The 14,202-nt window shown below is 32.2% G+C and overlaps 1 protein-coding gene across 3 annotated transcripts in view; it reads right to left on the reverse strand.

Annotated features, from left to right (window-relative positions):
* Positions 1–14,202, reverse strand: part of TBCK (TBC1 domain containing kinase) — a 177,942-nt gene that overhangs the window by 117,066 nt on the left and 46,674 nt on the right. For all 3 annotated transcript variants that reach the window (XM_081046007.1, XM_081046005.1, XM_081046006.1), the window contains 6 exons: positions 11,264–11,405; positions 5,771–5,831; positions 4,628–4,689; positions 4,330–4,391; positions 3,141–3,289; positions 1,834–1,972 (listed from right to left, as the gene is read on the reverse strand). In XM_081046007.1, coding sequence (XP_080902133.1) covers positions 1,834–1,972; positions 3,141–3,289; positions 4,330–4,391; positions 4,628–4,689; positions 5,771–5,831; positions 11,264–11,405 — 615 coding nt within the window. The remainder of the gene's footprint in view (positions 1–1,833; positions 1,973–3,140; positions 3,290–4,329; positions 4,392–4,627; positions 4,690–5,770; positions 5,832–11,263; positions 11,406–14,202) is intronic.

Consider the following 14,202-nt stretch of genomic DNA (forward strand, 5'->3'; position numbering starts at 1 on the left):
ACAATAAGGTGAATGTTTAAATAAAAAATAATTATTACAGTGAAAGACACATTGCCATCAATACCCCTCAAAATACTCTCCCTTGCTTCGAACACACTTATCCCATTGTCCTTGCCACTTTCTGAAGCAGTTCTGGAAATCTTCTTTCGTGAGTGTCTTTAGTTGTGCTGCCTCGATGTCCTGAACCTTTTTGACTTTGGGGAAGAGCCAGAATTTGCATGGTGCCAGATCTGGTGAAAAAGGTGGATGAGGACACACCTTAATGTTTTAATTTGACAGAAACTGCCATACCAGAAGTGATGTGTGACACAGAGCATTGTCATGATGGAGGATGATTTATGCCACACTTTAAAACATGCTTTCTCTCAACCGTAGCTCACACCCAACTGACTGCACCAAACAAGTTGAAACTTGTCTCACACTGTTACGAAGGTTCCATGTGCCTGTATTGAAAATCCCTACCTTTCTACTGTGGTTTGTGATCAAAACGGGAAAGGCTACGTGTTACACATCGCTTCTGGTACAGCAATTTTTGTCAAATAAAAACATTACGGTGTGTCCTCATCCACCTTATTCAGTGGATCTGGCACTGTGCAACTTCTGGCTCTTCCCCAAAGTCAAAATGACCATGAAAGGTAAACGTTTTGAATCCATTCAGGACATTGAGGCAGCCATGACAGAGCAATTAAAGACACTCATAAAAGAGGACCTCCAGAACTGCTTCATAAAGTGGCAAGAATGACGGGGTAAGTGTGTTCAAAGAGAGGGAGAGTGTTTTGTGGGAGATTAATGGCAATGTGTCTTTTACCGTAATACATTTTTTAAAATTTAAACATTCACCATAGTTTTTGATCACACTTCATAAAAGTGATCCTGAGAATGTTTAGATGAGTGAAGAATGAGAAAATCAGGAAGAAAAATTATAATGATGGTAACTTCTCAGGAGAAAGAATATTGAATAATGCATGAAATTTACTTAGTATTTCAGAAAATTACTTTTGAGAATTTATATATCCTTCAAACCATTTATTCTTGGAACGTCTATCATCTTATTTCCCGATTTTCTACTTAATTCAATATGTGAGCAGTCTAACTGAAGTTAATACTTAAAAATTAGTTTAAGGGGGAAAAAAGTAGATAACCAATGGTCTATACAAATCATTAACCACTAAATTTAACATATGATTAGCAGATTATTTCTAGTTAACTATAATAAACAAATCTAATGCAAAAATCTAAAATTAAAATTTTAAAGTATTGGTGGAAACTAGAGATTCAGGTTCACTTCTTTATGAATAAATATAAAGAATAATGGAACAGGAAAAACTTTGTCCCTTAGGGCTGTATTGTTATTTAACTTCCAATCTAACTTATAGGATGATGTCCAGAATCTTACACAGTTCTGTAGATTTTTCTCAATAGTGACTTAGCTGCAGAATGAGCTCTAGGACAAGCAATGAGACCATACGATACAGTTACATTTACAAATATAATTGGAAATAGAACGTTTTTTCTGAATAGGCACACTAGTTGATTAGCTCTCTTGAATATTACTGTTCTTTCTGACTTTTACATTTTTAATTTACTGAACATCAATTATTACAAGATATTCCAAAATAATAATTTTGCTTCAAATAGAGGATAAAGCAAATTATAAAAAAATTATGATTAATACAAATATTGATGGGAATTCTGCAATTTGATATTTCAACCAAAAAATGTAAGGCATTAACTTCCCATTGTTTTCATAATCACTTAGTTGAAATGTCTACCAAAATTTTAAAAAAAATTATTACTAGATATTTTTCGTTTCCAAAATTTTTCTTTGCTTACTTGGGAAGTGTGCAGATAGGTGGTTTGGATCGAATGATTTCCTTGTTGACAAGTTCTTTTTCCAAGTCACCTCCAGCTAAACACCAAAGGTAATACACTTCTTCGATAGATCTTTCCGCCAGGTAATTGCTGTTTATATCTATTAATGGCAAATTAAAGAGAATCATAGCTATCTCACTTTCTGTTTTTATTAAAAGGCAACTGACAATAACTGATAGTCTAAAAAGGTAAAAACTGAAAAACATGGTAAGATATCCTTTACAATATTCATACTATAAAATGCACTGAGGATGAAATGCAGATATATATATATATATATATATATATATATATATATATATATATATACACATATATATATTGGATGTACACTCAGTTTCTTTGAGAAAAAGTTAAATTTTTACAATTTAGGTAAGAGATACATGGGAGGTGTGTGTGTGTGTGTGTGTGTGTGTGTGTGTGTGTGTGTGTCAGGCTCTATGGGAAAGGAATAGGGCAGAAAAAAGCACACGGGTGGGCAACCAACACAAACTGTCTCGTCCTTCATGTCTTAAGTTAATTGCTGCCTCTTCTGAAAAGTCTTTCTTGATGTCTCAGGCAGGCTATGCTTCCGCTGTGCTATGTCCATACTGACCTCCATTAGTAGTAATTGTGTGACTATATCTCTGTCTGCCTCACCATTTGGCATGAATGTTACTTGAAGATACAGTGTGTGGAACATAGTAAGAACTCAATAAGTATCTGACTGACTGAATCTTTAGTCACCACTTCCTGCCATGACTTAACTCATAACTTTTTAGTGTAAGAGTAACTTACTGGTGTCACTAAAACACACATTCTGAGAGTTGTAATTTTCATGGAGAAATAAAAAAAAGTTGATATTCTCTTAAAATGTGGAGTATACTACTATTGACTTCCTATCAATAGTATTAATTTTAGAGATCATTTATAATAAATTATATATAATGCAATAAAAATGTTGATGTAATGAAGACCTGATTTAAGCATTAAGATTTGAGATGAAAATAGGACTTTGCTTTCCATAATAATTGTTTTTGTGGTGCTACTTCTTCTCTTTGATTCTAAAAGTTCTCACTCTGAAGTAATTTAAATTTAAAGGATTAACATATTAGGTTTGCTATATTTTAAGCAAATCCAGAATTATCTTTTAATTCCAAGATAAGTGTCCATAAAGTCACACTAATGTATTATATATATTGTTGATAAATTCCAAACTGAAACTAGGATAAGGGTACTTCCTTTAAACACAAAGCTTACATTATTGCCTATGTCTCACGTATCATTACCTTTCCACAGCTGACTGATATCTTCAGGCAGAGTTAAATCAGCACATCTCAGAGAAGAAGAAAACAGACTGGCAGGTTTGATAAACGGAGTGTAGAAAGGTGCCACTTCACTGAACACGTTGTCCTGCATCAATTCATCTGGGGTTGGCCTTGACAAACACATTTGAAATACAGAGCACGAATGAAAGTCATTAAAAATTTCCTAGAATAATAACACAGATTCAAGTGGACAGTTAAAAATGTTAAATATCTCATTAGCAAGGAATATAATATAGCTCTCTTTGGCAGAGTCTAGGAGATTTTCTATAACCATCAAGTGACTGTAAGCAGTAAGCTGAATTTTTTCCCTCTGTTGTGCTTTTTGCACCTTATGATCTATCAAAATTATTACGTATAAGCATCTTCATTTTTTTACTTTTAGCTTGACAACCACGTACCTATTTTACTAAATATCTTAAATAATAAAATTGAAAACTAATGATACCTCTTGGCTGTCTTCCTATTCTCTTAGTGTAGCATATTTACCCCAAACTATGCTTTTAGTATCATTGCCTGTTCCTAACACGCATTGGTAAAGATGTTTGTCTAAGGACAGATTAGAACACATTATCTCAAATATTATACATCTAAGGGAGTTCAAGGCCAACATATGGCTAACAGTGACATCATCAAATGAAAATAAATAATAAAACTTCTAAGAAATCCTTTTATAATCAACAATTGTTAGCTTACCTCACCACTTATTCAAGTTCTTTGCTAGAAAACATATTGTCAAAAAACTTGTTTTCATTTCTCTTCTATTCTTTGAGTCTGGGAATATGTACATCCACTCCACAGTTGAGCTAAGTTTTTAATTGGAAACTAGGAAATGAGCTAGTGACTTCTTTTGGTATATTCCAGCTTTCTGACCACGATTCACTTATTTTTTTCTTCTTTTATCAACATACATTAAAACTATTAGGTTGATGCAAAAGTAATTGTGGTTTTTACAATTATTTTTAACCTTTTAAACTGCAATTACTTTTGCACCAACCTAACGTAACTACCAGTTATGATACTGATGTCAATTATATAGAACTATATATATAAATATTCTTATTTAATCCTTTAGTATTATAACTAGAAAAAAAAATCAGCTACTTATATGTTAAAGATCTCGGTGTAATCCCAAACTGTTAATAATATTGACCTCTTGGAAGGGTGGAAGGTGAGGCACTTCTTCAAAAGATCTATCACATTTTCAGGTAGCTCCTGGTAAATAAAGAGAGAAAAAAACTAAAGTGATCCATTTTAAAAATATGTTTTACTCAAATGATTGCTAATCTAGGGTGTTTTGATTTTTTAAAAAGTCTTTATTTGGACTTTATCCAAATTTATATTAGTTTTTCACTTTGTGAAAAAGAAATAAACACAGCTTTAACATAACCTGCTATTAGATTCCCAAAAGGGAAAATAAACAAATTTTCAATAACAGATTAATGACAAACCTTTATAATGTCCAGACAACCATGCTCTTCAGCCAGAACTATTATAGTGTCATCTACACAGTCTATAAAACAGAAAAATTTTATGATTAATGCTGCTTTTTTAATTTGTCAGACTAACTGGGTACTGAACTCTGATAAATTTTTTAAAATTGTGTAATGCAGTCTGGGAACTTCTAATTTTTAAACTTTCCTTATGTATTTTGATACAAATAAATACTTCAAACACTAAATACTAATTGAATCACAGATACTGAAAGATAGCAGCTTAAATTTAAGTGACATAAAGCAGCAATTCAAAGAGGTAGATTCGTACTCTCTATAGACATATTACTCTTTAAAAAGACTGATTTTTTCAAGATTATGAATTTATTTTTATTATGTACAATTAGGGGAATGTACACTTATTTCTCTGAGTATGTAAAGTGCAAATAGTCTGTGGACCACATTTAGAAATCCCTGAGACTCTTCCACAGATCTAGTATCAATCAATGTTATGCAATTTCATTTATAATTCATTATTAGTTAATATTTATTAATAATATTCTGTACATATTCTTACTTGTAAACCGTATTTTCCTATATACCAATCTGTCATTCTCTTACATGAAGTGCTCTATCAGTGTTTTTTCTGTCCTTTTTTACCATACATGCTTAATTTATTCCATTCTGAAGTAGATTACACAAATTTTTATACATTTGAATTATAAATATTTGGATCTAACATACATGTAAAATATATGAGCTTTTTATAAGGAAAAATAAAACATTCTTCCTCAGTCATATTCACACAAGTCATTAAACAAAGCTCAAAAGTTAAGATATATTGTCTGAAGGTAAACTGCTACAGAGAAGTATAATTTCATATTCTCATATTTTGATTTTACAAGTATAGTTGGCTAGATCATGAAACTAATTTTATATCCATCCATGTTATTCTGTGGTGAATAAGGAAAGCTCCATTATAATACTTCAGAAGTCACTTCTTAAGTTGTCCTATTAATGCTTACCACTGATAATGAGAAAATTGAAGAGTGAGGATATTTTAGTGTATTCACTATTTTAGACACATTCTTAGTGTGTATGACTACTAACAGTCACTAAAGATTATATTAATAGACGAAAGATAAATTGTGCGACACTTACCCAAGGTAAGCAAGAATTTTAGTCTTTCAGAAATATCCAAACTCTGAAATAATTTTCTTCCCTAAATCAAATGGGAAAAGAATTCAAGTTAACATTTGCATCTTTTTTCTAGGGAGATTTCTTCCCCCCAGAGCTGAAAATGATTTTATCAGGTACTTCTATTTCTTTTCAGAGCTTTTATGAGATTTTTTAAAGTTAGTTCCACTAAAGAGAAATTATTGATGATGTAATGTTTTTTTTCAAATGTTGCATAATATTTAAATTTAAACATTTCATATATCTATGGATCATTACATGTGAGTTTGACACCAAACATTGCTACTTTTAAATAATTTATTTTTTTCAATTATAGCTGACATTAAATATTATATTAGTTTCAAGAGTAGAGTATAGTAGTTAGGACATTTATATAACTTCCTAAGTGATCTCCTGATTACTCCAGTACCCATCTGGCACCACACATAGTTATTACCATATTATCGACTGTATTCCCTACGCTATACTTTACATCCCTGTGACTATTTTGTAAGCACTGTTATTTTTAGACCCACATCCCTGGATGTCTAGAGGGATTCCAGGCTACCAGGACTTATTTGATTAGTAGTCCAAGATTCTTTCTGGGAAAGATTCATATTACCCTTTCATCTACCCAACTAATTCTTACTTATTATATATTATGATCCAGGCAATCTGTCGTCTCTATTGAGAAACATTCTATGAACTCTTTCTTCCTCTCACAATGTCTCAGATAGCCATACTTTGTGCTGCCATAACACCTGGTATATTTCTTTATTTTAAAACACACATATTGTATTTTAATTGTTTCCTCATTAGTTGGCTTCAGATGGCTGGCTCCTTGGAATGAAGTCTGGAATCAAACACTTATAACTTCAATGATTATCTGTTGAGCAACTATTGTATGTGCCAAATTTCATTTTCTACCACCATTTATATAATTTGGGCAAATTACTTAACCAATTTAAGCCTCATTTTACTCATGTATAAATGTGGAATATTAACTGTACAAGCCATACAGATTGCAGTGAGGGTTATTTAATGTATTAAAAAATGCTTAGCATTTTTTTGCACATAGAAAATGCTTCATAAATGTTGAATATTATGTTTCTCTTATTATAAATTAAACTTGTATGATCCTTCAAATAGACTTAGAATGAGAAAGCTTAAGAAGATAGGCAGGTCTTTATGTAGAGAAAAAGAGACTCCTTGATTTTTTTTTTTTTTTTTATAAAAAGGAAAGAAATAAATTTTCTCAAAGACTTAAGAAATTAGAACTACAGGTAGAGATGATTGAAAAAAGTTTCCCTTCTCTCTTCTCATCTCTTACACTGTTATATTGTCTAAAAAATTACAGTCTTCTAAAGGATTAATATATTAATCTTCTAAAAATTTTGATTTCAACAATATTCGTATCATGTTTAAAATTTTAAACGGCCGCCATATCTTGTATGACTAAATATAAACTTCTCAACTTAGTATTTAGTCTCCTAGGTTATAGCCTCAACACATCTTCTCAGTCTAAATGCTTATTTACTATTTATCTCCCCTGTGGTAACTACACACGCTGTAGTTAAATTTGATTACTTGTATGTAATACAGTGAATACACTCTGCCTTTTCAGGCTTATAGGCTTTGGGTCAGGTTATTTCCCTACCAGTGATTTTTATTCATGTCTATCAAAATTCTATGTATCATTTCATTTTCACTCCTAAATGTCAATTTTGTGAGTTAAAACATTCAAAATTCAAAATTACTTTCTCCCAGCACTTTATTGGCATTGTCCCACTGTTTTCTTGCTTCCACTCTGCTAAGAAGTTAAGTGCCAATCTAATTCTCATTCCTTGTAGGCAATATGTCTTTTCACTCTGAGAGCTTTTAAAATTTTCTCATTAACACTGATAAAGACATCAGCACTTTGTAAAAGCAATTTAGTGTTTTGGTTAAGAGTACAGCTTTGGATGCAAATTAATAGGTACAAATCTGCTCAACTACTTACTATTATGTAACAGACAGGTTGCTTTATCTCTCTTTACATCAATTTCCTAATCTGTAAAGTAAAACAAAACTAACTAGATAAACTTCATAAGACTGGTGTGACGATTGAGATAATAGGTGAAAACATATTAGAAAAATACCTGACTCTTGATAAGTGCTCATTAAACGCTACCTATTATTTTATTATTGGTTATTTCTTAAAAGTTTAGAATAGGACTTGTAGGTACTGGTTTTTGTTGTTTGTTTTTGTTTTTTTCCCATTCCCTTTGCAAGGTAATTAGGGGGTTCTTTCAAACCATGGATTTTACTCTCTACTTCTGATATTACTGTAAGACAGATAATAGAACATCTGAATCTATCTTCCCTGTCTTTTAAAATATCTTTTCTATGTTCAAATTCTTTCTCTTTGTGTCATATTCTAGGAGAATTACTCAGTTTCATCTTATATGTTCAGTCTGTCCAGCTTACTATGATCTCTCTATTTAGTTCTTTATTTCAGTAATATATTTTTCTCTTAAAACTCTTAGCTGGTTGTTATTCTTTTCAGTAAATATTATTGATTCATAGTTTCTATACTTGTTTCATAAATGGAATTGTTTCTTTTACCTCTTAAAGAACATGTATATTTATTTTAAAGTCTTTTCAATGGTATAAATTCTTCTTTTGTTTATTTTTTTATTGTAGAGTTCATCTTTAGATGTTTGGTGTTTTTTAGAAATGTACTCAGTTTTTAATTCATTTTTTAACACATCTTTTGGACAATGCAAACTTCTGGGTGGCAGAGTGGCTGTACTGACTTTCTGGTGATATGCCAAGAGCTTCCTAGCAAAATCGTCTTGGTAAAGCTTTCACCTAGTTCCTTAGAATTTCTAGTGCACCCAAAGTTTGCTATATTAGTATTTTATACAAATCTAAGGGTTTGATGAGGGAGAGGAAAATTTAGGCTTATGTTCAATTTGCTATCCTTAAATGAGACTGTTTAAACTTTGAGTACCACTTAAAATATCATGAAGCCATATGACGGAATTAATATTTCCTTTCTTGGTATTCCACAGCTCTCTGTTTACCTTCAAAGTTTATGGATCTGAATTAAATTATAAGTACTTTCACAACGTTTTTATCCCTTGTTGCATTTGTCATGATGTTATACATACAGTAAATACTCATCAACATTTGTTGAATTGAATTACTCATATAAGACATACCCAGATCATTAGTAAAAAGTTTAGATATGGGGCCGGCCCGGTGGCTCAGGCGATTAGAGCTCCATGCTCCTAAATCCAAAGGCTGCCGGTTCGATTCCCACATGGGCCAGTGGGCTCTCAACCACAAAGTTGCCGGTTCAACTCCTCGAGTCCCACAAGGGATGGTGGGCTTTGCCCCCTGCAACTAAGATTGAACACGGCACCTTGAGCTGAGCTGCCACTGAGCTCCTGGTTGGTTGGTTGGCTCAGTTGGTTGGAGAGCAAACTCTCAACCACAAAGTTGCCGGTTCAACTCCTCGAGTCCCACAAGGGGTGGTGGGCTGTGCCCCCTGCAACTGGCAACTGGACCTGGAGCTTAGCTGTGCCCTCCACTACTAAGACTGAAGGGACAACAACTTGAAGCTGAACAGCACCCTCCACAACTAAGATGGAAATGACAACAACTTGACTTGAAAAAAAAGTCCTGGAAGTATACACTGTTCCCCAGTAAAGTCCTGTTCTCCTTCCCCAATAAAACCTTTAAAAAAAAAAAGTTTAGATACAGGTGATGGTAATAAAAAGGAAAAGCTCTATTCTTCATATTTACACTTAGGTATACTTCACATTCACATTCCAATATAATTTTTCATTTAGGCTATGATCATAAACAAAAATAAGATTTACTATCATTTCATACCAATGAAAAGCAAGATGGTCTAGACAAAGGATAGCAAAGAATAAAAAAATCTGGCATTTTCTATTAGAAAAAGCAGTGACAATATGTAAACTACAAATGTTATTATGAATATCTTAATATTAATCATAAAACCTAACATTTATGAACTGTTCTCTTATAACACCCTGTATTAAGTACCTTATATAAATTATTTCATTTAATTTTTCCAACAGCTTTACAATATAGACATTATTACCATTTATAGAAGTGGAACAGCGGCCTTGAGAAGTTAGGCTAGCTACCCTAAGTCACAGAGTTATACTTTACAGCATCAGAATTCAAACCCAGTTCGTGACTAGAGAAGCTTGTTTCTTAACTATTATGCTTTACTACCTCTGATGTTGAATTAATTCTTAAATATACAAAATGAGAAAAATAGTCACAACCCAATTCTTAGATATGGTAAAAATTAATGATTTAATAAGTTCAAAGTATTTTTAAAATAAACTGGAAGACAGAAACAATAGATAAATGATAAAAAATTCTGCCTCAAAGTAAAGTAGACAAATTTGACAAATATTATAAGAGGAGAAGAGAGCAAAGAAGACAGGGACCTGAGGCTGGCAGGTATTTGGAGGTAGGCTCAACAGACTCAGTTGTCCCTCCAAAATTACTGTCATCTTGAACATGACGATTGTTAGCTGTCCCTCCAATTCTACTTAACTTTTTTCACAATATTTAGGTGTCCTGCTAAAGACTACATTTCATAATCTCTCTTGTACCTATATGTGGCCACATGAGTAAGTTGTCACCCGAGAAAAGTAGAGTTGATGATTGGAACTTTTAGATCATATTCTTAAAGACAGTTACTATGAACTCACTCTTCTTTCCTTATGACTAAAAAAAGGTGCTAAAGAGAGAACTCTGGAAACCAGATGTTGAGAATGGTGGAGCCATCCCTGGTAGCCTAGGTTTCTGCATGACATTGTGGAATAAAGCCCACCCTACCCTTGCTGGGCAATTATATGTGAGAGAAAAAAAAAATCTATGTTTTTTAAGCTACTGAATTTCTAATTCCTTTGTTTTTAACGGCAGTTTGTCTTTACCTTAATAAATACAAGTATAGAAGGTATCTGGAGAAGGCCTCAAAAAGCCAACATACAAGGTGAGTTTTATGGGAAACGAGGAGAGGAGAGGGGAGGGGAGGGGAGGGGAGGGGAGGGGAGAAGAGAGGAGAGGAGAGGAGAAGGTATTTAAGACAACCACAGAAGGGAGAGAGAGCATGAACATGCCAAAGAATGTAAGTTAACAATGTAAATGTTTTATACTTAATATAAGTGCAAACATTTCTAGAGACATCAAAATGATATTTACACTTGGTAAAATTTACATTTATAATAAGTAACAGTGTATACATTTCTAGAAATACCAAAATAATAGGCAAATTCTCAAACAGGATTTTTTTTAAAAGTCCAATTGAGAACTAAGCTGTTTCTCTTCATATCTAGTCAATTTGCAAAGCAAAATCTGATTATTACTAAGCAGTTTTCCTATCCAAAAATATTATTCTAGTAAACACACAATTTTATTTCTATTAGTTTAATATTTCCTTATACATACCACACAAAGCTCAAATAAAATGATTCCAAGAGACCACACATCTGATTTGGGGCCAGAAGGCAATGGTTTTTCACTTGGCACATGATCAGTGGTTTTGAAAATTCCTTGTGCAATTACCTCAGGTGCCAAGTACGATGGATACCTATAATGATATGTTAGAAAGATAAATAATTACTATGAACTACAAAGGGGGTAAGAAGTAGTAGTACATTTTGTCTTAGAAAATATTACTTATGACTTTGAGCAGCAGGAATATCAAAATGTATAAAAATATATAAACTGAAAAGACTCTCATTTCTGTATTCCAGTCACTCACAGATACTTCCGTATATATAAACTTGACCACCATCACCACTGTCCCACAGGCAGCGTAGTATACACATTACTCTGTACACCTTCTTTTCACTTAAAAGTACGTTTTAGAGCTCATTCTATAGAAATAAGTATAGATTTGTCTAATTCTTTTTGAAAACTACTAATAATTTTATTGTTTTGATGAACTTAATTTATCTGACCAAACTTCAATGAAGAACATTTTGGAAGTTCCATTCTTTCACTACTACAAACAGTGCTGAAATTAACATGTTATAAACATTTCATGTGCCACAAATTTATGTATAGATGACAAATTCCGAGATGTGGCACTACAAAGCCATAAGGTATATGCATTTTAAATTTTGATATATATATATCTCAAGTTGCCCTTTCAGGTGGCATCAATTTATATTCTCATAAGCAATACGTGAGAGTGACTATTTCCCCGTATCTTCACCAACATAAAAATTGCTTTAGTAGATATTGAGTAAACACAAAAAAAGACTATTAAATATGAATAAGGTATAAAGAATAACGTTTCAATGAATACCCATGTACCTACTAAGTAGTTTAAAGAACATCTTATTATCACTAAAGGTCTGTCTGTGCTTCTCCTTAATCATGTCTCCCTGATATCCCCCCAAAGGAACAGACAGTTGGAATTTTTGTATTTATAATTTCCTTCTATTTCATTATAGTTTTATTGCCAGGTGTTTGTATCCCTAAAGAGCACACTGTTTAGTCAAACATATTTCTGAACTTTATATTATTGGACAGAATTCTTTTGTGATTTGCTTTTTCAATCAGTATCATTTATGTGAAAGAATCATCCATATTGTTGCTGATAGCTGTAAGTCATTAATATTTACTTCTTTTTAAGGAATATATCATATTCACTTATCCATTCTAATGTTAATGGTTATTTAAGTTGTTTGGTATTTTTTATTTTATAAACAGTGTTGCTCAGAATACTATGTAGAAAGAAACAAAATCTGAAAAGAGCCTAAACACTCCTGAAGAGAAATTAAAAGGTCTGTGTGTGTGTGTTGGGAGGGCTGGTCTTAGCAATCATCAGTAATTATTATATGATGTTACAGACTTAGAATAGTATAATAATGTTCAATAATTGGAACAGGGCACAATTGCTTATCCTACAGCCACCTCCTCACACTATAACTGTCAATACTTCTTATTTACATGTAAAATACAAGTCAATTAAATCAGAGAGTGTAACTTAAATTCAAATGGGCAAATTAGGTTTTTTAATTCCTTTTCATTTTAATCCAACAATGAGGGTGATCTTAATATCTTCTTTTAATTTGTCCATGTATTTTTCTCATACACAAATTTGTATTATGTCATTTTACCCTAAGATATCATACTGCTCTTCTAAATGAATGTGTGATATCTCTGGGAATGGTTGAAACCTACTGGTAAGAGCAATGGACTTGATATTATTACTAATGTTCTAATTTCAGTTCTACCGTATGTTCTATATATCATTTGGGTTTCTTAATCTGTAAAATAATGCCAACCTCATAAAACTGTTGTAAATACTAGTGAATACACATACATTTAATAAAAATGGAAAATGTGACACAAATGCAATGCTGTACTTTTATCACCACCATGATACATCCAGAAAGAAAACTGTTCATTTTTAATCCTGATTTCCAGCACATCTAACCCCCCAAAATTATAGCATGAGTAGTAAAAAGTAAAGCAACACTATAGGTAAATTGTTACATCTAAAACTTCTGACTGGTGATCTCTAGAAACATAGAGGTAACCCTTGCTCCCAAAATTATAATTTCCGGTCCAATCAAGGACTGATTATATTAATAAAAACAATAAGCCCTAGGATTGTTTTTTTAATGTAGATTATCTCCTTTTAACATATGTCTCTTTTTTAGCAGAGCATTTTAACACTCAAAGAAAATTACCAGAACCTTACTCTATGACTGGTGAGGTAAATATAAGTGACTTTCATCATCTGTTTGATGTTTTAACAAGGTATTAAGCTACTGGCCCGCTAAAATGAAATGTACAACTTTTAACTCTACAATATTTTGAAACAGATGTTAACATTTTACTTTGTTGTTCCTTAATATTTGTCTTTTGAATCAACTACAAGCTTCTTCTGGTGTAAATATTTTCTTTCATGCCTTAGCTGTTTGATCACTTTATTTTTCCTGGCTAATGTTTCACATTCTGCTCTTTGATACTTTCTGGTCAGACCCTTTGGGTCTAAGACTTCAAAGTAAGCCAGACCAAATGGCCACATAAGACCAATTCTATCCAAGCATTTTAAATTCAAACCTAGTTCTTCAAAAATGCTTGATGTGCTTTAAGAAAAATCACTTCCTTTCTTCTATTTATCACTAAAACCTACTGTACCTTTAAGTAAAATGTAAAAATTAAATTAATTCTTATTTGTATTTTTGGAATTCTCTCTCACACAAATTGATTTAGATAAAATGAAGCAGCAGCAATCGCATTTACTACAGCTCCTTAAAAGCTATTTCAAAAGGCAATTATCACATATGATGAAGATATTAGAGCTTTACTATGAACTTATTTTAATTGTATTCAAAAGTTTTTGGAATCAAATTGTATAAGCTATT

The sequence above is a fragment of the Rhinolophus hipposideros genome (genome assembly GCF_964194185.1).
Source record: "Rhinolophus hipposideros genome assembly, chromosome: 1".
NCBI classification, from domain to species: Eukaryota; Metazoa; Chordata; class Mammalia; order Chiroptera; family Rhinolophidae; genus Rhinolophus; species Rhinolophus hipposideros.